Source organism: Pongo abelii, chromosome 3 (assembly GCF_028885655.2).
Source record: "Pongo abelii isolate AG06213 chromosome 3, NHGRI_mPonAbe1-v2.0_pri, whole genome shotgun sequence".
Classification (NCBI taxonomy): domain Eukaryota; kingdom Metazoa; phylum Chordata; class Mammalia; order Primates; family Hominidae; genus Pongo; species Pongo abelii.
Window position 1 is genome coordinate 97,938,057 of NC_071988.2, and position 27,734 is coordinate 97,965,790.

General features: G+C 40.6%; 1 protein-coding gene across 5 annotated transcripts in view; it reads left to right on the top strand.

The window, feature by feature from the left end:
• The window catches only part of SHROOM3 (shroom family member 3), a 349,831-nt gene that overhangs the window by 312,275 nt on the left and 9,822 nt on the right, over positions 1 to 27,734 (top strand). For all 5 annotated transcript variants that reach the window (XM_054554094.2, XM_054554095.2, XM_054554096.2 and 2 more), the window contains 4 exons: positions 5,402 to 5,475; positions 11,602 to 12,501; positions 13,757 to 14,245; positions 16,853 to 17,003. In XM_054554094.2, the coding sequence (XP_054410069.1) occupies positions 5,402 to 5,475; positions 11,602 to 12,501; positions 13,757 to 14,245; positions 16,853 to 17,003 (1,614 nt within the window). The remainder of the gene's footprint in view (positions 1 to 5,401; positions 5,476 to 11,601; positions 12,502 to 13,756; positions 14,246 to 16,852; positions 17,004 to 27,734) is intronic.

Genomic DNA, 27,734 nt, shown 5'->3' on the forward strand with positions numbered 1-27,734 from the left:
AATAGATACTAGTGATGGAGCTTAAGTGCACATCAGACTCTCTTGCCTGTTTCCTTCTTCTGAGAGAAAATACTGTCCCCTCCCAGATGTTTTCTGTTTAGAATTGTACAGAAATATTTTCTCCCAGTATAAACCCCCGACAAATGTAGAGGCAACCTCCCATAAGCCTTCAGTAGCCTTTTCCTTCCTTCAGAATGAACAGAGCTAATTCTCACTCCCTATCCTACCACTAACACACATTTAAAATCCATATATGTAACACACAATTTCATTTAGCTTGATGGATTTTAGCAATTTAACTGCATTAGCAGTCTAGACACCTTCCTTTCTCTCCCCGTGTTTTAAAGAAAATAAAAACGCTTAGGTTAAAACCAAATCATTATTGTTTATTCCCCATTAGGTATTGTTATTTTGTCTTAGAGGTTGGTTGGATGGCTATGAATGTTATTTTATCTTTTCCCCCAAATATTTCTTAAGCCTGGTTGATTAAGAAATAAAGCTAAAACATGGGTGTTGGGAGAAGTGAAGAGATTCCTCCAAATCCCAATTAAATACTTTGTATTATTTGGAAAACATTTTAGAAAGACAAGTGAATACAAAACAGTACTTGGGCACCCTTTTCATAAAGGGAATGCCATATTTAGATGTTATTTAATTTGGGGAATATGCAGGCAGAGGGGGAAATATTTCCAAATGAAATACTTCTTTTGTACTGCTTTGCTCCAACAAATTCTGAAATTTCTGAACAATGCATCGTCTCTTATATTGTCACTGTGCCAGGACTGCATTCTTGAGCTTCCTTCCTCTCCTGGTCTCCTGCACAGCAGCCAGACCTTAGCTGACTGGAGAAGCATCTCGTGGCAAGGCGGTCTGCTCCTTGCATCCTCTTTATCATCTGCCTTATTTGTAGTTATGATGAGTAAAAAATAAAACCAAGTTACTCTCACCACATAACTATTGTGGTTATTATATATATATTTTTCTTATTGAATAAATTTCAAGAACATTATCAGTAAGCTTTTGGGAAGGTTTGTTAATCAATCATTTTTCTCATCCTTGCTTTAGAGAATTCTGACAAGTTAAGTGAACTTGTAGAGACTGTCTGCCTGAGTTAAAACCAAAATGTGGAGTGTGTTTCTGCTGCTGGCTTAGTTGATGCTATCTCCAACAAATGCTGCTTGCTCTTACCAGTCAGATGCTGATAGGCCAGGATTTTACAAGTTTTTGACAAGGATTTAGCTCTTTTTCAAAATTCTCATTAGGGAGGCCTTTCTGCCTCCAAAAACAAAGTCATCATGGAAATCAGTTCCTCTCTATGTGACAATTGATCCATCTCTGGCCTGAAATAATGACTGCAGGAGGCTACCATTTTGAACTACTTATAGCCTAAGACCTTCTCATGTATTTGGCAGGTCTGGCCTCTCCTCAGCCAGCTTGAAATCCTCTCTGAAACATGCAACCTTCTATTTTCCTCTCCTTTAATTCCTTTTCATTGCAGAACAAATAGATATTGGTGATGGAGCTTAAGTGCACATCAGACTCTTGCCTGTTTCCACTTTCTTTCTGTGAGACCTTGGAAAAGTTAACCTGTTAAAAGTGGGTAGGACCTGCAAAGCTACAGAAAGATATCCAACATTTCTGCCTTAGAGACAGAAATGTATATCTGTTCATTGCATAGATTTAAAATATAGTATAGCCTATAAAGAGAAACCCTTGGAGAAATAATATTACTGGTGGGGATATTTCCCCCGGATGCTAAGTTAGAGACTTCTCTGGTTCTCACAGTATTTTCAGGGACTTTCATGTCTGATGTGTAACATAATTACTATGAGATAGTGTGACAAACATTACTGAATTGCTGAGGAAATTGCTCAATGCATGGAACCACAGTATTGGATATAGGCTTGATTCTGTGGAATGCAACTTGTAAGTCTTTTTTAGCACCTTTCCACAAGCACGCATTTAAGCTTATACAAAATAGAATTGACTTTCCACAAAATGTGAAGATACAAATAGCTAACAATAATCAAATTTTTGCTGTGTGCCAGTCATTGTACTGTGTTTTATAAGTATAAAATTAGTCTTGGCTGGGTGCAGTGGTGCACACCTGTAATCCCAGCACCTTGGGAGGCCGAGGTGGCTAGATTGCTTGAGGCCAGGAGTTCGAGATCAGCCTGGCCAACATGGCAAAAACCCATCTCTACTAAAAATACAAAAATTAGCTAGGCATGGTGGTGTGCATCTGTAGTCCCAGCTACTTGGGAGACTGAGGCATGAGAATAGCTTGAACTCAGGAGGCAGAGGTTGCAGTGAGCTGAGATCGTGCCACTGCCCTCCAGCCTGGGCAACAGAGCAAGACTCTGTCTCAAAAAATAAAATAAAATAAAATTAGTCCTCACATCTGTGCAATGAGGTAAATACTATTATTATCTCTAAGTTGCAGAAGAATGAACCAAGTCACCAAGAGGGTACAAAATTTGCCCAAGGTAGTAGAGTGAGGTTTTCACCCCATACTGTCTGACTGCAGAGTCTTTAAGTCACTATACCATGCCATCTCCTTGAATAAAAAGAGGCTGGGAATGGGGAAACAGAAGCAAGAGTTAAATGTTCTATATCTGAAAATATCAGCCAATGAATTTATTTCATTTTAACATTTATTGATTACTATTTCAGTCATGCATCATATAATGGTCAAGGATGGACCACATATGCGACAGTGGTCCCATAAGATTGTAATACCTTACTTTTACTGTACCTTCTCCATGTTTAGATACAAAAATACATATCATTGTGTTGCAACTGCCTACGGTATTCAGTACAGTAATATGCTGTACAGGTTTGCAGCCTAGGAGCAATAGGCCTATACCATATAGCCTAGGGATGTAGTAGTCTATGTCATCTAGTTTCTGTAAGCACACTCTATAATGTTTGCACAAGGACAAAATTGCCTAATGATGCATTTCTCAGAACATATCCCTGTTGTTAAGTGACACATGACTGTATTTTTCACATCAGATTTTTCATAAAGATTTCTAGTTATTTTTAGTAGTTACTTGAAATATTCTAAAGTAGGTGAATATTGTTGTCTTCACATTTCATCAGTGACAGAGATATTGAGATAACTAACTTGGAACCCAAAACAAGAGGACTGAGATTCAGTAGACTTTAGATTTACATTATTATTATTATTATTATTATTATTATTATTATTATTATTATTATTTTGAGACAGAGTCTCGCTCAGTCACCCAGGCTGGAGTGCAGTGGCACAATCTCGGCTCACTGCAAACTTTGCCTCCTGGGTTCATGCCATTCTCCTGCCTCAGCCTCCCGAGTAGCTGGGACTACAGGCGTCCGCCACCATGCTGGGGTAATTTTTTTTGTACTTTTGGTAGAGACGGGGTTTCACCACATTAGCCAGGATGATCTCGATCTCCTGACCTTGTGATCCGCCTGTCTCGGCCTCTCAAAGTGCTGGGATCACAGGCGTGAGCCACCGCGCCTGACCGATTTACATTATTAAGTATGCTAAGAACTGGTGTATTTTTAAGTCAATTTTGAGATAAATAACAAATTAGACACTTAACAAGTTGGTATAATTCTATGCCTAGTATTTTTCCCATAGCCACTGTTTTTTTTTTCCTGTAATTGCCATAATAAGTACTTTGTACTTCTTACCAATTTATAGAAAATTAAGTCTTGACAGTGAATATATGCTCAAATTAAAGCAAGAAATGCAGCAGGAATTTATCTTCCTTGGGCTTATATCAGATTGGGAAGATATTTTTCTTTGTCAAGTGGTATTTTGATTGATAGAAGATTCAGAGAATTCTCTCAATAGTTTATTACTGGGTCTAATTCCTTTGTTTTATCCACATCCACATAAATAGTTTAAGCTTGATATTCTATGGGCCAAATCATGTGAATACAGAAGTTATATTCATTGTCAAAATGAAATGCAAAGGATGTAATAGGATATGAATACATATTTATACTTTACTGCGTTAGGCGCTCACATGGGACCTAGGCTTTTCCAATTAATTATTGGCAAAGTGGCACATTCTTGTCAACATAGGGAAAAGTAGTGGGAAAAGACTTTTAAAGGACCATAAATTTCATGGAGAGCAGGAATTCTCATTCCCTACAATGATATTTGAGTGAATCAGAACACATGGAATTCATTTTTCTCAAGCCATTCAAGTCTGATTACATCCAGCCCAGCTGCCATTCAACCTATAAAGATAACATGGCAAGACCTTGGGCTTTGAAGAGATCATGGCTTGAATCATAGTTTCTCTACTTACTTAACTGTGGGCAAGATATGTCACCTCGCTGAGCTGCAATTACATACCCTGCTTCCAATTGTTATAAAGATTAAGTTACAAAAAAAAAAAAGTCAAGTGCCTAATATTCCAGGCATATAATTTGTTGGTGCAAGGTACTTAGCAGAGTGTCTGGCACACAGTAAATACCCAGTACTGGTGGCTGCAATTATTAATAATGTTCAGGGGTTTGTTTCTTCTGCCTGCTCCCACCTTTGACCCTTTCCATTGCTTATTAGTTTCTCAACCACTGAACAAAAACAATGAGGAACGGGGTGAAGAGCAGTTAATCCATTGGGCAGGGTTAAATGGCAAAATAAATTACTGAAATTAAGTTAGAGATTATATATGGATTTAATTTTTCTGGTTTTTGCCTGTCTCCTGTCATAAATAATTGGGAGTTGAATATATTATCATCAATGGCAACATCATCATCTCCATCATGGACCTGGTCACAGGGACCAAATTGTATACTGTCAAAAACTGACAACCTTTTCAGGACTCCAGTATATACCCTCATTAAAACAAAAACAACTACCCCTGAAAAGGCCCCAGAGTTATTGATCTCACATGTGAGTGAACTTTTTCCTAGAATTTATTGCAACCCGATTACAATCCAAATTCATATCTTCACTAATTGTAACTAAGAACATTTGAGATTTTTGCAAAATGTAATAGACTATCCTTTCCTGTCATTTCTCATATTTCCCTATTGCCATTTGAAAAGTTTGGCCCATTGAATTCATTGTCTTCGTTATCCTATTTCAAGCTTAGCAGTTGTTTTGAACTCCAGAGATAATCGTTAGGAGACTTCTCTTAGTTAGGAAACATCCTTGTTAGAGGAGGCACCTGGTGAGACAGACTGAAGTTCAAATTCTGACTCTGCCTTTTTTTTTTTTAAATCTTCGGCTTATCTCCTGCATCGATGCCATGGGATTATGTAAGAGTGCCACCACGTGGCCTGACAATAGTAGGTTGCCAGTAAATAGGTGTTCCTTCTCCTTTTTACCTCCACCCACCTTGGTAAATTTAAACACCTGTTTATTGGCAGTAATGCTGTGCCTTTCTTGTGTTTCAAGGATGTGCTTTTGGGGCAAGACAATGGCTTTGGTCTTGTGAAGGATCCATGTTATTTGGCTGGTCCTGGATCTAGGTATGTACATGTACTTATGATGCTCTCCGCATATGAATGCTGCTGGTGTTAAATTACTCTTGTTCCTTTCTACAAGAAATTGAAATGTGATATCATATAGTGTCACATGCTTTTTTGATTTGTCTAGGCCATGGAGAACTTTTTTAAAATTTTTTTTAGTTTTATTATTATTATCCTTTAAGTTTTAGGGTACATGTGCACAACGTGCAGGTTTGTTATATATGTATACATGTGCCATGTTGGTGTGCTGCACCCATTAACTCGTCATTTAGCATGGAGAACTTTTTATTTTCCATTTAGAAATGATTTTCTTTAAGAATGACACTTGTTCAAAATAGGTTTTGAACATGTGCTATTGAGGACAAGGTTGATTTGGCTAACCAGTTTGACAACAGAATAATTAATGGAAGTGCTTTTCTTGAGCGTGCCCCATGGCTCTCACAAATGGGGCCTCCTGTGTGGCTGATCTCATCCAGCTCTGTGTGCAGAGCATCACATCTGGTGACCACAGTGCTAGGGAAGAATGGACATTTCATGAACAGCTTCACAGAGGAAGGCAAACTGTAAGCATCGGAGGTGAAAAATAAAGCTCAAAATCATAATTTTATACATGTGGGGATGGAAAACAGAGGAAACTCATTTTTTTTTTGTAAGAGAAAAATATTTATTGTCTTATTTTTCTTGTTACATTTTCCTTTTTCCTAATGCAATATTTGAACCATTTCCTCTGTTTCTCTTATGTCTATCCAGTTTCATTTCTATTTGTCTGTATGACACTCAGAATCAATAGAAGCTAAAATTGCCTAGAAGTAATCTCTATTGTTATTGATTATTGCAGTGATGTTTAATCTTTTTTAAAGCATTGGTACTTATACTTTAGGGTGTTACATGAAAATGTGATATTTGGAGAAGACAAGTGTTCCCTGGCGAGGGAGGTTTGGGTGGGAAGCGAGACCAGGGAGTTATGCTGAAAGCGGAAGACACATGGACTCACACGCTGTTCACTTCTGTGTTGGTATTTTTCTTTCCCTTGTTCTTTTCTGTGTTCTACCCCTTTTCTTTACAAATGATATTAACTTTTATTTATTTATTTTTTGACTTTGGATTAGACATTTTTTTACCCAAATGTCCAACAATGATAGACTGGATTAAGAAAATGTGGCACATATACACCATGGAATACTATGCAGCCATAAAAAATGATGAGTTCATGTCCTTTGTAGGGACATGGATGAAATTGGAAATCATCATTCTCAGTAAACTATCGCCAAGAACAAAAAACCAAACACCGCATATTCTCACTCATAGGTGGGAATTGAACAATGAGAACACATGGACACAGGAAGGGGAACATCACACTCTGGGGACTGTTGTGGGGTGGGGGAGGGGGGAGGGATAGCTTTAGGAGATATACCTAATGCTAAATGACGAGTTAATGGGTGCAGCACACCAGCATGACACATGTATACATATGTAACTAACCTGCACATTGTGCACATGTACATTAAAACTTAAAGTATAATAATAAAAACAAAGTCATTTTTTTAAAATGCCATCAAAATCATATATCCTAGGTAGAAAAGTATAATGAGCACTTTTTTAGAATTTAAAATTTTAAACTGTTCACATGGGACTTAATAAGTAGAAATTTTCAGAAAGGGTATTCTCTGAACCATGTACTCTGTATGTAGTTTTAATACAGCATTACAGAGTTATCTACTATAATCTATTATTACTAATGATAATACACCTACACCCTACCTACTCCTTTCTATGTTTTTAAGCCATTTCCTTAATTTTTCTTATATGTCATTCAATCATTGTTTCTACATTCACCTTCTTAATAACACAACCTAATTCTGTCAAGTAGAAGCAGCCAACATGGTCAGGACGTAGGTATTAATTACCTGCTTTCTAGGCAAGATCAGCCTTCTACATTTATATGCTCTTGCTCCTATAGCTGTGTTGACAAGGAAGAAAGTATTCAAGGTGAGGTTGAGGACTTTGGTTAGTTTGGGTGCATTAATTAAAAGCTAGAGACAAGGGAAAACTAACAATAAACTAGAGTACTGCTAAAGAAAATTGGTCTGAAATCAAAGGCGGGACTAAACAACAAACAATCAAATAACCCTATTTAAAAATGGGCAAAGGTAAAAAAGAACAAGATCATGTCCTTTGCAGCAACATGGATGGAGCTGAAGGCCATTATCCTAAGCAAATGAACACAGGAACCAAAAAACAAATACTGCATGTTCTCACTTACAAGTGGAAGCTAAACATTAAGTACACATGGACACAAAGAAGGGAACAATAGACACTGGTGCCTATTTGAAGGCAGAGAGTGGGAGGAAGGTGAGGATTGAAAAAACTACCTATCAGGTACTATGCTTACCTGGGTGACAAAATTATCTTTACATCAAACCCCAGTGACATGCAATTTACCCATGTAACAAACCTGTACATATACTCCTTGAACCTAAAATAAAAGTTGGAAAGGAAAAAAATAATTGAAGGTGACAGGTGAGGGGGCTGCTGGTTGGCTCAGTGGCAATATCGACAATCTGAGAAACACAGGTAGCAATTTTGTGGGGAGGGGGAAATCTTCCTCAACAAAATTAGTTCTGTGTTAAAAAAACAAGAAAACTTTCTGAGCTGTGAAAATGCCAAAAGAATAAATATGACAAGCATCGCATACCACTGAATAACTGAAATGCTTGTCCTGTTCTTCAGCAGTTGACATTAGCATAGGTGCAGCTGCATGCCTAGTGCTTGTTGAAAAGGATATTGATAATTTCAGGACATGTAATTCTCAGCTGTCCTGGGGAAAAGCATAGGCATGGAAAGTGCAGCCGACAGGAAAACATGGGAGGGACTTGATCACAGATCTTATGCTATGAATTTTGAGTACTAAAAATTCTGCTTGCAGTATATTTTTCTGACCATCACAACCAAGAAGACACAAGAAAGTATAACACTGTCTTCTTTCTAAAGGCTTGCATGGTCTTTTATCATAGTCACTCTGTTAATCATAGTACGAAGACAAGAGTCACATCAACTGGACAATATTGAAATGTCAAAATAATTTGGAAGGTGGAATTTGGAGGAATGTGCCCTCTGTTCTCCATGGATGCTTATTAGGATCAGTCAGTTTTCCTCCATGATGACATAATTCTCCCTGAATACATTCAGACTTTACATTAGTGTTTTTTAAAAAACATAAAATGTTCTAATTTATAGAAAAATAGAGATTTTGCACCGTTCAAGTTTTATGAGAGTTTGATGCCTTCATGGGTCACAAAGAGATAATAGTTGTCATTATTATATACTTCTTTTCTATTTTCAAACATTCTCCACTCTTTTTATCTCCATTTTAAAGAAAAACACTAGAGGATACCAATCCAACTAAATTCAGACATTCACTTGTTAATTTCAAACATAAAAATTTACTTGTCCGTATAAAAATGGGCAAAAGACTTAAATAGACATTTCTCCAAAGATGGCAGACACATGGCCAACAAGCATTGAAAAGATGCTAAACACCACTAATCATCAGAGAACTCAAAACCACAATGAGATGTTTACCTCACACACATTAGAATGGCTGCAATTAAAAAAACGAAAAACAACAAGTGTTGGTGAGGATATGGGGAAATTAGAAACCCTGCACACTGTTAGTGGGAATGTAAAATGGTACAGCTGTATGAAAAACAGCATGGAGGTCTCAGAACATTACAAATAGAACTACCATATGATCTGGCAATGCCACTTGTGAGTATATGTCCAAAAAAAGTGAAAGCAGGGTCTCCAAGAGATATATTGCACACCCATGTTCATAGCAGCAGTATTTACTATTCACAATAGCCAAGAGGTAGAAACAACCCAAATGTCTACTCATGACAGATGATTGGATAAACAAAATGTGGTATAGCCATACAGTGGAATATTACTCAGCCTTAAAAAAGGAAATTGTGCCACATGCTTCAACATGACATTACGTGAAGTGAAATATAAGCCAGTCACAAAAAGACATACTGTATAATTTCACTTGTATGAAGTACTTAAAGTAGTCAAATTCACACAAAACACAAAGTAAAATAGTGATTTCCAGGGGTTAGTAGGAGGGGGAAATGGGCACTTATTATTTAGTGGGTACATAGTTTTAGGTTTGCAAGTTGTGAAAGTTCTGGAGATCTGTTTCACAACAGTGTGAACATATTAACACTGCTGAACTTAAAAATGGTTAAGATGAAATTTTATGTTTTTTTTAAACCACAATTTTTTTAAAGTGCTGTTTTTTTTTTTTTAAGCAAAACAAAACAAAGGTGAGACTAACTGCTCTCAAAATCCATTCTTGAATAGTAGGATTCCTGGATACATATCAGCAGACTCTGGGTGAGCCTCTCACACTCTATTATAAAAGGGACTTGAACAAAGTCTTTTTTTATCCCAAACTTCATTCCCAAAAACACAAAGTAATCACCATGGAGAAGCATTCTCAACCAAGCTAAGCATTTACCACTGATATTATCTTCAAAAAAAAATGCCACTTTAGTATAGTTTGTGTAAACTAAGGTCACACAAACTAAAAACATCATATAAAAGTCTATTGGGCTGGATCTTTAAAGGATAAGTGCTATATTATTGTATGTTTTAGTGATGTCTCCCCCTTTAGAAAAGCCTCAAGATATAATAAAATAAAGGCATCTGAATTAGTCATTAAAACATCAGATTTCAGCTGACTCCACGTCCTGTTAAAGGATGCTGGGTTTAAAAACAGTTTGTATGCTACAGTCTGGAGAGCAGCTGGGCAAAGGAGACATCACTGTTCAACAGACACTTGCTGAGGGGGTACTTGGTGGCAGGTACTGGGGATGCCAGGATGGATGAGACAGAAGTGAAGCGCATCCTCAGCGGGAAGCCACCAGGAAGTGCAGAGCAGCTACACTTCTCTATGGAGAGGTTCCTGGTAAAGAAACCATGTCTGAATGAAAGGGACCGGTCATGGGAAGGGAGGGGTTACATCAGAGAGAGAGGTGGGCCCTTTATTCTATCATCTGCATCTATGTGTATAATAAAGGAAAAATAAAGGCATGAGAAGAGCTAATTTGGTTCTTTGCCATCTTCTTCCACCACATGCTGCATTCTGCTTGCCTGGCACTTGGATGATCTTGTGGCGAGTCCTGTACTATTGCTCTGATGTGGGACTGAGTCAGTACTCCCTCAGAGGAATCAGATCTGTGAGATGAAATGTGCCATCTGCACTCCAGATTCACTCACATAGCCAGTCAGGGAACTGCAGATAGGGAATGTACAAATCCCAGTGGGTTTGCTGGAGAGCTTTTTATCCTCACATTAACTTTTGCATAGCAGGCAGTGCCACGGACGCTTTTTTCTTTGTTTTGTTTTGTGGATTTTTCTCCTTTAGAACACAGTAACAAAAGTTTTGCTAATTGTTGGGTTTTTCCTCGGAGTCTAGAGTATAGTTGTTTAAATCACCATGTACTATATTTGCTTATTATTGCCAGCCTCTTTCTCCAGAGGTAACTGCTTATTAGCTCCTTAGGTGAGACTCTTCCCCTCCTTTTTGTTTTTCATCAGATGAAATGAAAACACTAGAAGAGTAAGCAAAAGTTGTAAATAAAACCTTCAAATTCAGCAGCCCATGCAAATGCTTTCAAAACAGACTTCCCCCGTGGGGATCGCACTGGGAGAGAAGGCAGCAGCATTATTTTTCCCCAGAGCTGGGAGCTATTTCCTGAAGTAGTCCTAAAAGGGGCTGAAGAAATGTACTGTTTGTTTTTATATCCCGAAGCCTGTCCTCAAAAGCTGCCTTATGTTGCATGGTGTGTACAGGATGTGGGGGCGGTGAGAGGGTTAATAAAAGAAAATGCCTTGTGAACCCAGTCATTCCATGTGACATTTTCCTGTAGGAATTTATGCCTGCCTAGTACTGGTTTAACTTGGGTCTTCCTGTGAGCAGCCAGGGAAGACTGTGCAGTTTCTGGGGGGAAGGAAAGGAGGTCCTCCTTCCTCTTAAATGCTTTTCTCATCTATGTAAGGAGCATTGGGCTGCATGTTTGCCCCTTTCTTCAGAGCTGTAACCCTCCTGTCTGTGTGCCGTTCCAGGGCACTCAGTTGTTCAGAAAGAAGCCAAGAAGAGATGCCGCTGCTCTTCCACCATCTCACCCCTTGTTGGGGTGGTTCAGGCTGCAAAGCCATTGGTGATTCCTCCGTTCCTAGTGAATGTCCTGGAACCCCGGGCCATCAGAGGCAAGCCAGCAGGACACCCTGCCCCAGGCCACCACTGGCAGGAACGCAAGGGCAGCTCACAGACACCAGGGCCGCACCCCTGACCCCACTTGGCACCCCTCTGCCTTCAGCCATTCCCTCTGGCTACTGCTCACAGGACAGTCAGACAGGGCGACAGCCTCTCCCGCCCTACACCCCTGCCATGACCCACAGAAGCAATGGTCACACCCTGACTCAGCCTCCCGGTCCAAGAGGCTGTGAGAGTGATGGCCCAGAGCATGGGGTAGAAGAGGGAACGAGGAAGAGGGTCTCGTTGCCTCAGTGGCCACCTCCTTCTCGAGCAAAGTGGGCCCATGCAGCCAGAGAGGACAGCCTTCCTGAGGAATCCTCAGCTTCTGATTTTGTAAACCTGAAGCACTATCAAAAACAGCAGAGTCTTCCAAGTTTATGCAGCACTTCTGACCCAGACATACCTCTTGGGGCCCTGAGCACTCCAGGGAGGATCTCCCTCCGAATATCTGAGTCCGTCCTGCGGGACTCCCCGCCACCTCGCGAGGATTATGAAGACGAAGTGTTTGTGAGGGATCCGCACCCCAAGGCCACGTCCAGCCCCACATTTGAACCTCCTCCCCCACCGCCACCTCCTCCCCCACCGCCACCTCCTCTACCGAGTCAGGAAACCCCAGTGTATAGCATGGATGACTTCCCTCCACCTCCTCCCCACACTGTGTGTGAGGCGCAGCTGGACAGTGAGGATCCCGAGGGGCCGCGCCTCAGGTGAGTGAGCAGACTGGGCAGGTTTCCCTCACTAACAGGAGAGTGTCATGCCCCAGGTGGCCCAGGTCCTTCTGCTGCCCACAAAAGACCCCTGGCATGGAGATATTTCCATACAGCTCAGCTCAGGACACTGTTCATCTGTTTGCCTCAGGAGGTAGTTGGACCAGTGTCATTGGGACTGAGGAGTCAGGGTGGCAGAAATGAAAGCTGGAACCCAGGGGGTACATTTCACTTCTGGGGACAGGATAGGCTCAGGTGGTTCAAGTAAATCCCTCCTCCCTGGCTGAGTTCTGAATCAGTTAGGAAATAAGACAAAAGAGGAGGGCATATAGAAGACAAAAACATCACTTTTATTACTGACAGAGCTAACATTAAAGAATATGGCTTCAGATTTTAAGTGGGTCTCTTGATACTGAACCCCCAAGTTAAACAGGTTTACCTACCTCATCAAAGGTCATGCTAGACACACAAATACACATAGATATTAATATATACAGCCTTGAGGCAGCCTCAGTCTCGAAAGAGAAGAGACTGGGATGTGAATGCTCAGCTTCTCTTTCCAAAATCACTCCATGTCCATAGGGAGGAATAAAGAGTAGGGCTCAAGGTTGGTAATGTTTAGGGAAAACCTCTTGGAAGCTAGGAGAATGAGAAAGAAGCATTCCCCAACACATAGTTCCTAGAACAAGTAATCTCTCAAAACACCAAAAAAACACATTGCCTGACAGCACCTTTGGAGTGGCTTTCTTTAAACACCGCAAGAGTGACTTACTACCACTACCCCCTGTTAACCTAGACCTTTCAGAAATCTCTGGAATCTAACAGCAACATTCACCAGAACTGAATTCCTAGTCCATCTTCCTCAGGAGATGACAACCTCCTGACCAGCTGCTGGGCTCAGGAGCTCCTTTAGAGTGCTGTTGTTTTCTAAAGAAGGGGTTGATCTCAGAAATGTGACTGTCTCACCCTACTCCTATGTATATATCTATGTATGTTTGTGTCTAGCATGACCTGTGACTAGGTAGGTAAATGTTTTTAGTTTCGGGGTTCAGTATCAGGAGACCCACTTATAATCAGAAGCCATATTCTTTAACATTAGCTCTGTCAGTAACATGTGGAAGATGTGGAAAGCTACAGCCCTGATGTGGAAAGCTTCTCCCTCAGTCTTCCTCCACCCTCTTATCATCACCCTTCTCTTATCACTCTTTCTCTCTCTCTCTCTTTTTTTTTTTTTTTTTTTTAATATCCCCGGCAGCTCCAACAAACTTTCTAAAGTGACAATTGCAAGGGAAAGGCACGTGCCGGGTGCAGCCCATGTGGTAGGTAGTCAGACACTGGCTTCCAGACTCCAAACTTCTATCAAGGGTTCAGAGGCTGAGTCCACACCACCCTCCTTCATGAGCGTTCACCCCCAACTTGCTGGGTCTCTTGGTGGGCAGCCAGCATCCATCCAGACTCAAAGCCTCACCCATGATCCAGTCGATGGAACTCAGGGTTTAGAAAAGAAAGTCAGTTCTGATCCTCAGAAGAGTTCAGAAGACATTAGAACAGAGGCTTTGGCCAAGGAAATTGTCCACCAAGACAAATCTCTAGCAGACATTTTGGATCCAGACTCCAGGCTGAAGACAACAATGGACCTGATGGAAGGTTTGTTTCCCCGAGATGTGAACTTGCTGAAGGAAAACAGCATAAAGAGGAAGGCCATACAGAGAACTGTCAGCTCTTCAGGATGTGAAGGCAAGAGGTAAGTCTCTGGTGATGTCCTCAGAGAGACTTAACAATCAAACTCCTTCCATGGGGATGATGATAAGTCTAGGACTAGTTGCCTGATGTTTTCCTACTGCCACAGCTCCTGAACCAAGAGTGACATTTTATCTCAGTCTTGGAGGAATGGCTCTGGGAGTAAGGATGTGGGACAGGTATGCAACAACAAAGAAAGTAATAGTAATAATGATGATAATTGCCATTACTACCCATTGTTAACGCTGTGTGTCAAACATCGTATTAATTTATTTATATCAGCATTATTTAATTTTCACAAGAACTTTCTGAAGTGGCTACCAATTTTATCTCCATTTACAAATGAGGAAACTGAAGTACAGAGGAATTAAGACCATGCTCACCAAGGTCATTGAACATGTGAATGATGGCACCTGGATTTCATCACAGCCCCATGACTGTGCCTGTCTCCAGCAATTATACAGTGCCCCCAGCTCAGCAAAGGTGTACTTGCCCGTTCTGTATCAGAGCTGCTCTGGCAGAGAGGCCCCCAGAGCTCGGTGCTGGGAAAGGAGCAAGTGGAAGTGGTGAGCGTGGCCAACGTCTTGCCAAGACTGAGAGGGGAAGGGCTTTGTAAGGAGGAGAGCCTAGAGAAATAGATTCATGTACTACACTGACCCTTACCTCTGAGGCAGTAAGGTGGGGGTGGGTGTTGGCGCAAATCCTGAAAATCAGGAAAGGTATGAGTAGGGGCGCACTGTCTGGTTTGGCCCAGTCTGTGAGCCTCTGCTTCTGAAGCTCCTTGAGCCAGCCATGTAACATGTGTCCCAGTGTGCAGTCTGTGCTTTTGATGCTTTTCATTTCTCCTGGGTTACTGCAGTATTTTCTTGCATGCTTTATTTCCTTAAAAGACTACTATGAGAAAGATTGAGTAGCTTTCATTTTCTCTTTAATTTTCAGTGAAATCTTTGTGGATAGTCTGGGACTCAGCAGTTAGTGGCTTCCAGACTAAATAAAAACAGAACATTTTATCCAAATTTGGGATTGCATTTTAAAAATTTCCAACGGATCCTAACTAAATTGCTAACAGGAACACCATGTTTCATTTTGTGGGGGAGAGAGAGAGGAAAGAGCTATGTGATACTTACAAGCTATTTGTCACGTTGTCAGAGGCTCTTCTGATTCAAGGCCTTAACTGTCACCTTGTCCATTCCCCCGCTTTTATTTTCAGATTTGGGAAACAGACTAATTGAGGTGAAGTGATTTATCCAGGGTCATGTCTTTAGCAAACACATACTGAAAACCTACAATGTGCAAGGCAATCCACTGGGTACTATGGGGACCCCAAAGATAAGATTTTTGTGGGTGTGCCAGTCAGTTCACCATGGGTGGTTGCAGTATGGTCATTCTGTTCTCTGACCACTGGCTGAAGGACCAAAGTAACATCCTTAGCAAAGTATTTCCTAGCATTACCACTGGAAATATATGTTTGCTCCGTCAGTTTAGACGCCGAATGGTCATGTAGCTTTTGCAGCACGGAGACCTTCCTGGGGATTTAAAAAAAAAAAAAAAAAAAAAAAAGCATGCGCCATCTCCTGGTGGAAATAAGCATTGTCCTGTTGGGCATGAGACGGCCAGTAGCCATTGTGAGGGTTGGTGAGATGCCAGAGAAACCCATTTGTAATGCGGTGGACATATCTGAAAACAAAAACAAACAAAAATGTATCAGAAAGTCTTTTCTCTGTCTTTCAATTAACTGGATTAAATGTGGTCATTGTTGCTTATGGGACAGTTATCAAGCAGGAAACTAGTAAAGATGATTTTTTGTGTGTGTGGTTCCTTATTTCATAGTAAAATGATGGGCTAGATGTTAAATAATATCACAAGATTGAATAAAGTTCCTCTCCAAGAGAACTGTACTTCCATAGAGTCATTTATTCAGTGGGTAGGATATGAATTATAGGCTGAAAGGCAACTCAGATGTTGTAAAACAGAGAACACTAGATAGCAGGTTTCTCAATTCTGGGTTTTTTCTTCAGCCTTAAAACATCCCTATTATATTATCAATGAGTAGATTTTATATCTTGTATTAGTTCACTGCGGACCAGAAAACTGCAGATTTCCCAGGATTATATGGGATAGCAGGCACACTTGAGAAGGAAAATTTTTGTGTGTTCAAGCAACAATGCATAGTAGGCACTGGAAAGATTACATGTAACCAAAGGAGTATAGGAAATAATTGATCTAAAACCTGAGGTTTGTGCAGCACCTTGAAAATACTTTCACACTGATGGAGTCATGGTTCCACACTGCCTTTCTCTGAAATAAGGAGTCAGTATCGTTCTTATATGAGTCACAAAAGCAGAGAGGTTAAATGTCTTCTCCAGAGTCAGCTGACACCCGCTGTCATCCCTAATGCTGCCTTTGGTGGTTTTCCATCCCAAGTTTGCCTGGCTTCAACAGCCCTGTACATAGTAATCACTCATTAGTTAACAGTTACTAGTTTATCCTAATTTCTGGGAAAGAAATTAAATAGAATTGTTACGTGCTTCTGAATGGACTGACATCTGCAGTGAAACAAAGCCTCTGGCGTGCTTTGTGTGGCTGTACTTTGTGCTCTTTTTTGGCCCAGGAATGAAGACAAGGAAGCAGTGAGCATGTTGGTTAACTGCCCTGCCTACTACAGTGTGTCTGCTCCCAAGGCTGAGCTACTGAACAAAATCAAAGAGATGCCAGCAGAAGTGAATGAGGAAGAGGAACAGGCAGATGTCAATGAAAAGAAGGTAAATAGAGGATGGGATGCCCTTGTTCTGCTTTCCTCAGAAAAATCGACAAGGTCCATGTAATCAGCGTGGTGACTGGGCCTCTTGAGGCAGGTGGGGAAAGGACCTGTCGCATCACCCGATTGCACCAAAATCATTAGACTTTGGATTTACGTGGCACTTTAACTAATTTCCTCTTAGCTTTTCTGTGAGTAGGCAGGGCAGGTAAGCTACTGTCCTTTTTGTTTTTACAAATAACAGAAGTGAAGCTTAGAGGGATTATTAGAAGTCTCATAGCCAGGACTTGAACCCAAGTCCCTAGCCTCCTAATCAAAAGCCAGGACCCTGACACTGTTCTCAGCTGCTGGTTGGCCAGTGCCAACGGTGTGTGTAATTTTCTTGTTTCATGGTCAAAAGGAAAATTTAAAAATCTAGAAACTTTTTTTAGGGAAGGAGGCCAATTGTTAAATGAAACTTCTGAGAAAAAGTAATATTAACCTTTATATCTTCCCCAGCCCTCTTTGCGGGACTTCCGTGAATAGCTTGAAAGTGCAGTGCTGGAATCTAGTTGTTAGCATTTGATACTCCTACAGAGATTTCAAATGTTAAGACACTTAAAAAATGACCGTGATGCTGCTGCTGTCTTCCCACATGCCATGGAGATCTAAACTGGGCTGTGTCTGCAGGGGAGAAAGTTCTCGCCTTCCACTTTCTCTGTAGCACCAGAGGGGCTGCCTTCTGCTGTGCTTGCAGCTCTCTATGCAGCTCAGACATGCGTGCCGCAAAGGAAAGCTTGCTTGCTTCTTGCTGAGCCTGGAGTGTAAGTGGTTTTCAGTGATCCTGATTCCAGGAGAAACTTTCTAGGGTGATTTTATTTCATTTGCTCTACAATGTGTCCCAAGCTGTCTTGTCTGTTGGAATGAAACCACAGGATATACACCCTAGAAGCAGAGGGTTATTGGACAGGAGGGATCTTTGCAGCACCTCTGGGTCATGGCTAACATGCTAATGCAACCATTGTAGTAGCAAGCTCCCTGCTAGCCCAAAGTTTTCCTATTTACATACTTGTCATTGTATACCCGATATATACCTACCCCAGCACTGCTGAGCACTTCATTTAACGGGTCCCCTCATTGCAAATAAGACCACTTGGCTTTTGGTCTGTCTATATTTATCCCAAAGAGAGAGCTATGTATACACCCTTACATGTAACACGTTGCCATGGCATCTTTAACTGAACGTTTTACACAATTTTTTGTTATTCTATTTTCTGCCTGTGGGCATACCTGCTTTACAGTTGCAGTGTGGCAAATACTCATTGCTTTTTCTCCCTATCTTAATTTTTAAGTGGTTTTTTTTTCTAACTTTTATTTTAGAATCGGGGCATAGGCAGGTTTCTTACAAAGGTATATTGCATGATCCTGAGGCTTGCTGTATGATTGTATGCATCACCCAGGTAGTGAGCATAGTACCCAATAGGTAGTTTTTTAACCTTTGTCCCCTTTCCTTCCAGCCCCCTCTTTTATTCTCCAGTGTCTGTTGTTCCCATATTTACGTCCATGTGTACCCAATTAATTGTTTTCCCATCACTTTCAATTATCACCATCTCACTCTAAGCATTATGTGGCAAAAAGTATTTTTAGACTGAGAATATGAAGAAATAGAGAATTCATCCTCATGGGAAACATTAGGTAGCATGTATTTCATTCCAAGTGTGGGCGGCTATATGTTTGGTTTCCTTTTCAACACAATGCTGTACTATCTTACTTGCACAAAACTCCTCTGACACTTGTACTGCCACATTTTATGCTAATCAGAATTAGAGAATTTAAGGGCTGGGGTCACACAGTTAATAGATGCTAAAGTCTGATTTAACCTTGTCTTTCTGACCCCAAAGCCTGCTAAAAATTGCTCCCAGGTCAGTTGCGTTTAAACCTTGCTGCCCTGGGAACTGAGCTAAACTGGAGGTTCTCTGGGTATAACTAACCAGAGCTAGAGTTTGAGATTAAAACCAGTTAAAACCCATTTTAAACCAAAAATATGAGAACAGCAGTGTCCGTGACTTGAGGACTGAGGAGTTTCGAGTCATTTGGAATGCCTTTTGGGGGAGTCACGGGCTTAGGAAGACAAAACCCCACTCAGGGTGAAAGGGATCCTAGGGAGAGGAAATGTCACAGCCACATAACCAGGGCCTGGCACCTAGCACGTGCTCAATAAACATTTGTTTCATGAAGTTATAAAGTGCAAAACTCCCAAGTTGGATCTTACCATTTAACTGAAGAAAAATATCCAGAGGCCACTGTGGAAAGGTTGTAGGGTTAGAGTCTATGGCCTTGCCATCCTGAACACATCTGATGTCAGAAGCTGACCAGGGTCAGGCCTGGTTAGTACTTGGATGGGAGATCATGGGGTTAGAATTCAGAAGAAAAAAAATCTTGAAGTTAAGCAACTAGTTTGACCTTTCTTGACCCTTTTTTCTTTATAAAATGGAAGTGGTAATGATCTCTCACATAATAGTTGTGGGGTCAAATTAACTGATATATATTAATGTGCTTTTTAAGCTGCAGGGTGTAAGAGCGTATAATATCTTAACAGAGAAGTGTTTAAGGTGATGTCATGTAAATATGCAAATGTTGATGGCATCTGGTATCTTTCATGTTAAGATGTTCAGTGAGAAGGTGCCTTATTGCCAACAAGCCTAGGCACTTTCCTAAATCAGACTCTTAGGAGGAAAAACAGCTCACATTTGTTTTCTCTCTTCACTGTGGAAAATGTTGCCCACAGCACCAGGGGGATGATACCCACTTGCCCTGTGGGCTTTTATCTGGCTCTTCAGGGATAAAGAAAGATGAGAAAAGGCTATTTAGTTAATGAGGCCTCCACATCCAGTTAGAATTTCCGTTGGTTCCTTCTTCCCTCAATCCTTTCTTCTAGGGCTGTAAGTGGCCTGAGGGTTTGCATCACTTTGTGAGTGTGAAATGTTAGGCTCATAGATGCTTAGTGAGAACACGCCTTCTCTGTTTCAGACACTGTGCTCTGCTTGGGCATACAAACATGAATAAGACACTGTATCTGCTCTCCTGGAACTTTAGACTGGCAAGGGAGGTGGATTATTTTAGTACTACGTTATTGGTCTTCGGACAGATACATGGCCTGTACTGGGGGAGCCCAAAGGAGCAGTTCCTAACTCGAGAGTAGAGTCAGATTTTTACCTCCTCCAGGAAGATAAAACCTGAGATCAGCATTGAAGAATGTTATTGGTGGGAGTCAGGAGCATTTGAGACAAAAGGAAAAGCATAAAGAGAAACCGAAAGATAAGAAAAAGCATAGAATGTGTATGGTAAAGAAGGGTGCTTCAAGTAGTTTGGTATTTTGGAATGTAACAAAGGCTCATGATTAAATAAAAAATCACCAAGCTTAAGCCAGGCACAGTGGCTCACACCTGTAATCCCAGCACTTTGGGAGGCCAAGGCGGGAGGATTGCTGGAGCCCAGGAGTTTGAGACCAGCCTGAGCAATATAGTGAAACCCTGTCTCTACCAAAAATATAAAAAATTAGCCAGGTGTGTTGGCGCACAACTGTAATCCCAGCTACTCGGAAGGCTGAGGCAGGAAAATTGCTTGAACCCAGGAGGCAGAGGTTGTAGTGAGCTGAGATCGTGCCACTGCACTCCAGCCTGGGTGACAGAGCGAGACTCCATCTCAAAAAAAAAAAAAAATTAAAAAACTAAAAAATTAGCTGAGCATGGTGGCACACACCTGTGGTCTGAGCTACTTGGGAGGCTGAGGTGGGAGGATCGCTTGAGCCCGACAGGCAGAGGCTGTAGTGAACCAAGATCGTGCCACTCCAATCCAGCCTGAGTGACAGAGTGAGACCCTGTCTCAAAAAAGAAAAAAAAATTACCAAATTTAGAAAATAATAAAGGAGGGCCACAAACAGTGGGAGATGAAGCTGGAAGGGTTCACAAGAGCCAGTAGGTCATAAGGTCACGTAGGGCTTTTTATGAAATGCTGAAGTTCGGATTTTATCATATGACAATGGAGAACCCTTTGAGATTTTAGTTTGTTGTAATGAACTACAAGTTTATAAATGTGTAATCGAATTTTCATTGGTATCACTTACATTTACATATCTGATTTGGAAACACAAAGTTTTAAATAAGTGATGTCGTTGAAAACATCTGTTAATATATTCAGCAAAATGCAGTTTTCTTCCTGAAATACAACAAGCTTTTCTAATGATGGTTTAGAAAAATGATACTTGGTCAATATCCATTCTCCAATATTGTTTTGAGGTAGAATGTAGCCTTTGACCAACTTTTGCAAAGTAATAATTTGTTATTTAATATTTAAAGTTATTAATAACCTAAGATATATATCTAGGCTAGGAACTAGAGTCTTGGTTTACTAATAACTATTTTATAAATTAAAAATAACACTTTAGTTTCACTTTGATATTTCTATTTATATATCCTAGATGATGAATAATATTCCAAGTAAGTATCAGTTAAAATATGAAACTTTCATTGTCTGAACTTTTGATATACATAAAACTAAAGACAGTGTAAATAATCAGAGCTGTCAATTTTTTGGCTAAAGCCTGCCTTATTATTAGGCAAAATTCTACTTAAACCAATCACATGATTCCCTATTCTGAAGGCCAACAGGCTTTGGCTTCAGAAACTTAGAGGAATATTTCAAAAGGCAAAAGGAATCTATTGTTCCTCGGAGTCGGCTTTTCTCAGGAGATCACTGGTTCTCAGCTGCCCATTCCTGCTGCTCTTCCTTCATTCCTGAAGTTCCAGCTCTCCCTCTGGTCTTACTGCTTTTCAGTATTTATTTTAGAATAGGTCTGCTGATAACACATTCTTTTAGTTTTCTCCATCTAGGAATGTCTTTATTCCACTGTCACCCTTGAAGTGCATTTTCACTGGATATGGAATTCTGGGTTGACTCTTTTCTTTCAGTACTTAACAAATGTTCACTTTCCTCTTGCTTCCATGGTTTCTAAGGAGAAATGCACAGTCCTTTAAATATGGGCTCCTCCTGTATGCAATGTGTTGTTTTCCTCTGGCCACTCTCTTTAGTCTCTAGCATTTTGATTATGATTTGGATGGACTTAGTTTTCTTTGAGTTGATCGTATTTGGGGTTTGCTGACCCTCTTGATTCTGTAAATTTACATCTTTCACCAAATTCTGGAAGTTTTCAATATTCTGTCTTCAAATATTCTTAATGCATTAATCTCTTTCCCTTCTCCCTCCAGGACTTTAGTGACTAGTGATACAGTATTTCAGTGACAGTTCATATTGTCCCACAAGCTCCATTCATTTTTTTTTTAATCTGTTTTCTTTCAGTCCTTCAGATTGGATAATTTCTATTGGTCTGTTTTCAAGTTCACTGACTTTCCTATCTCCATTCTGCCAGTGATTTTTTTTTTAAATTTCAAATAGTATAGTTTTTAGTTCTAAAATTTACATTTAAAAAATAGTTTCTATTTCTTTGCTGAGAAGGTCTCTCTTTTTAAAGTTGTTTTAAAAACTCTTGTAGAGTCTGGGCACAGTGGCTCATGCCTGTAACCCAGCACTTAGGGAGGCCGAGGCAGGCAGATCTCTTGAGTCTAAGAGTTCAAGACCAGCCTGGCCAACATGGTGAAACCCCATCTCTACCAAAAAAAAAAAAAATTAGCCAGGTGTGGTAGTGCGTGCCTGTAATCCCAGCTACCCGGGACGCTGAGGTGAGAGGATCACCTGAGCCTGGGGGGTCGACGCTGCAGTGAGCTGTGATTACGCCAGCAAAGCCTATGTGGTAGAAATGGCTTTATCTAGTCCTAGTTTTTACAAGCTAAGCAGAATTCTGCTCTATTCCTAAATCCCAACCACTTGGCTAGTAGTCCTGAATTACTCTTAAGACGGAGACACACAGAGGCCAACTGTGTGTGTAGAGTGACGTTATTGGCGATGTGGTCTTGTCAGGGGAAGGAGTATTCCCCCTACAGACATCTATCTAATATGAGTGGTGTGTCATCTTCAAATTGTTGTCTAATCTTACGACTGCACAAAAAAAATAATTAGAATGTGTATAATACTTTCATATTTTCCAAAGTGATTGCACCAGCCTTCAACTCTTCAAACTTCTGGCCTCCATTTCAACATTCATGTCTTGAGAAGTCGAATTTCTAGAAAATGCTTTTGAAAAACTCAACAGTGGAAAGAAACAAAGCTTTTCTTTTCATCCTCATGGTTTTCGTTATTTCTATTATTACTTCTTTTGAAACTAATATCATATGTTGTGGTTTCCGCCAGCCTCATTTGAGCCTCATAGTATTCTTATGAGCTATTTTAATAAAGTGATGAAAGTCTGAAGCCAGATGATCTGCGTTTAAGCCTGGCTCTGTCACGTACCAGCTGCATGGCCTTGAACAAGTTAACCTCTATCCTCCTCACTTTCCTCATCAGTAAATGGGGATAATAATAATATCTCTCTCACCGGGTTGTTGCAAGTAGTAATTGAATAGTAAAACACTTAAATGGTGTCTGGCACAGAGAAAGAGCTGAATACTTAGACATTATTATTAGTTTTCGGCAGGTGTTATTGTCTTCTCGCTGTGGATAACTGAGAAACAGAAGGTCAAGTGACTTGCCTGATGCTGAATGTTATGTCAGAGCCTCCTGCCTCCTTGTCCAGTGTTCATCCTGCTGTAGGCAGGAAGTGGGGAAGGGTCCAGAGGACATTTCTGCAGAGGATGAGGTAGGAGGGAGGGTCTGTGAAGCTATGTTTGGAGGAAGAACTCGTATAAATAGTATCTCACACAGGGTGAGCTAACAGTTTATGCCAGATGAGAAGTGGATAAATGATTTTACAAATTAAGTAGCTCCTGAGAGACTAGTGTGTTATTTAAAACAAAACACACCTCTTCTCCCTCCCCCGGTGAGTTATTCTGGTAGAAATTGGTAGGTTTTTTGGAAGAGATCTGCCTGGCAAAGAAATGGCTATTTAGTATAGCCAGCTTTCCCTTACTGCTGTCAGTTTCTCAAATCCCTCTTAACTGCATTTTTAAATTCAAATTCTCATATTTTAAGGGGCTTGTTAGGGCTTTTTAAAAATTCAAATGCCACCTAACTGAGGAACATTCAGCCAGGAGTGACTGATGTGACCACTCAGTAATTCTGGCCTTAGCATCTATGGCTGAGCCATGAGATATCACATTAGAGCCCAGCAAATATTAATAACTTTCCAAAATCAGAATGCCACAAAATGTATATTAGTTCTTTCCACAGAAGCCTCCCCACATCACTTCTATACATTTTCATCTCATTCTGTTCTTTCTTGTACCGTGAAACCTGGGGTACACACATGCTCCTGTGACAGATTTATTTATGGTTCTGCCCAGCACTGATGTCTCTGAAAACCAAAACAGGGTCTGGGAAGGAAAGATGGGGTTGATTGATTGGACAGTTGTGTCTGAACCCTGATTACAGTTTGGCTGGGTCACGTTATTTTGACCCTTCCAGTCCACTGAACCATGCTCACCTCAGGGCCACCCCTGCAGTGTTGCTGATCTGCTTGGGTGCCAGAGAGAGCTGTTGAGCTGAGTTCAGCAGAAAATTTGAAAGGATGAGTTCTCTCCTCTCATCACTCACCCCCACATGTGAGAACAAACTACTTATCCTTGGTTTCTGCCCATTTGCAAATTGATAAGCATCACACATGTCCTTTAAAATACCAGCCTCTGGCTGGGCGTGGTGGCTCACACCTGTAATCCCAGCACTTTGGGAGGCCAAGGCAGGTGAATAACTGAGGTCAGGATTTCGAGACCAGCCTGACCAACATGGTTAAACCCCATCTCTACTAAAAATACAAAATTAGCTGGGCGTGGTGGCAGGTGCCAGTAATCCCAGCTACTCGGGAGGCTGAGGCAGGAGAATCACTTGAACCCAGGAGGCAGAGTTTGCAGTGAGCCGAGATCACGCCATCGCACTCCAGCCTGGGCAACAAGAGCGAAACTCCATCTCAAAAAAACAAAACAACAAAAAAAAGCAGCCTCTAAGAGCCATAGGAGGATTTTTAAATACAATGAGGCCACATGAAATAATAGTTTAATAAGTGTTTTAGTTCCTTCCAGAAATGACAACACACCATACTAGTTTCAAAAAAAGTCATTAATAGAAATAATGAAAAACAGGCTGAAAAAACCCACCTTGTTTATTTCCACTATTTAGTTTTTAAAAAGCATTTTCTAGACATTCTAGAAATTCTGCTTCTCAGGACATGAGGTTGAAATGGACGCCTGAAATTTGAATGAGCCGAAGGCCTTTTCCTGAGGGTGGAGTGATAGAATGTTTTGCCCCAGTAACTATCTCTTTCAATTTGGTTTAACCCAGTTGTCTTTAAGTGTCTTCCAGTAACATCTAGAGCAACAAGCCTAGGAAATGTACCCTACGAGTTAAAAATTCCTGGGCTGACTTCACATAGATGACATTCTCTCTCATTATCTGTCTGAAAAACAGGAATGATGACATTTGTCTTAACCCAGTCCAGCAGGAATGCTGGGAGACACAACAGCATGCAGTGTTTATTTTTCCTGCTGCTTTGCATTCCAGTGTCCTTGCCATTTTCTCCATATGCACTGATATCACAGTGAAAGATCATCACACCCTGTCAGGCATTCTGCTGGAGGTATATAACATGTTATCTTGCAGGTAAAGTTCATAGCTTCCAGCCAGAATTGCTTTTTTGGAAAATGAAATTTTTCCAGGAGAAGATAAGAAAACTTAAATAATTAATATTAAGCAATTTTAACAGCTTGAGGAAAACCAAAGATTATAAACTGCAATGAGATGGTGCAGCAGATGTGATTTTTTTTTTTTTTTTTTTTTTTTTTGAGACAGAGTCTCATTCTGTTGCCCAGGCTGGAGTGCAGTGGTGCGATCTAGGCTCACTGCAAACTCCACCTCTCGGGTTCAAGCGATTCTCCTGCCTCGGCCTCCTAGTAGCTGGGATTACAGATGCCCACCATCATGCCTGGCTAATTTTTGTATTTTTTTTCAGTAGAGACGGGGTTTCACCATTTCGGCCAGGTTGGTCTCGAACTCCTGACCACAGGTGATCCGCCCACCTCAGCCTCCCAAAGTGCTGGGATTACAGGCGTGAGCCACTGCGCCCGGCCTGGATGTGAATTTTTTAGCCACCTGCAGCCTCTAGGATTAGGCAGATTGAGAAAACAACAAGATGTCACCATTAAAGCCAGAACTTAGACATTTCAAGGACATTATGAACCTCACTCACTTGTGAAGTACCTCTGATGGTCCAACTCCAAGATAGGCAGATTGTGGAGAAATAAATATTTCCCTAGTCATTGTGATTACATTCCTAATGGACCTTCTCTGGTGTTGATACTGAAATAGTACAAAAAGTTGTCAGTACCCTTCAATTCTGTTGGTCAAAAATATGTTTTTCCTTTTTTTGTTGTTGTTTTTTTTTTCCTTTAAAATGAACATATACTTCCAACATAGAAGTTGTAACCTTTATGTTTAACCAAGTTTCCAGTTGAAGCCAGTTTGAGGTGTGCATGTGATGTGTGTACATGTGTCTGTATAAGCATGTGTGTGTATATACACACACACACCAATTTTTTATACATATATATATAGTATGCATGTGTGTATGTACATACAGACAATTTTTGAGCTGGGACCTTTTTAGCAGTAAAAAAAAAAAAAAAAAGTAAGTTTTAACTAAAAAAGATTGTCTTCTTTCCATCTAGCTATTTTAGGCTAAGAGAAAAATGAAAGACTAATTACAAAAACCGTGGAGTTTAATTTCTGTTGTGCAAAAGAAGCAGTAGACACTTAATATAAATGAATTCAAACTAGAAGCCACTAAGACATTTACTTACTTCCTTCAGTTAAATATATTGGGTATTTGCTTCACTGTTTTATAAGTATGGAAATATGTGATTAAGGTGTCAAATTGCACAGCTCTGGTAACCGGAGACGGGAGGTAGAACAAGGGGCTGACTTTCTGATAAAGGTCTTGGTGTCAATTTCTAATGATTGTACAAGGGTGGCTCCTAAAGTGAGGCTGACTTGAGTTCACTTCACCTCACAATGTCTTAGTTTCCTCCCTTATTATAGGTAGATAAAACAGTATCTACTATAAGATTGCTGGGAGAAGTAACATAATCAATGTAGAGTTTCTCCATATGTATGGCACATATCAACTGCTCTACAAATGGTAGCTAAATTAATATTCAACTCAGCTCTAAGACCTTAGGCCAATCCCTTAAATTCCTCTGACTCTTTGCCTATTTGTAAAATAAGAATACTGTTTACTCTACCTGCCTACTTACCCATAGTATTGTCATGAGGATCAAATGAGAACATGTCTTAAAAGGACTTTTAAAAATGAGTAATTGGCCAGGCACAGTGGCTTATGCCTATAATCCCAGCACTTTGAGAAGCTGAGGCTGGTGGATCACTTGAGGTTAGGAGTTCGAGACCAGCCTGGCCAACATGATGAAACCCCATCTCTATTAAAAATACAAAAATTAGCCAGGTGTGATGGCGGGCACCTGTAATCACAGCTACTCGGGAGGCTGAGGCAGGAGAATTGCTTGAACCCAGGAGGCAGAGGGTTGCAGTGAGCCGAGATTGAACCCTTGTACTCCAGCCTGGGTGACAAGAGCAAAACTCTGTCTCAAAAAAAAAATAAAAATAAAAAAATAACAAACCAGTTAGAAGACAAAGCTGTACA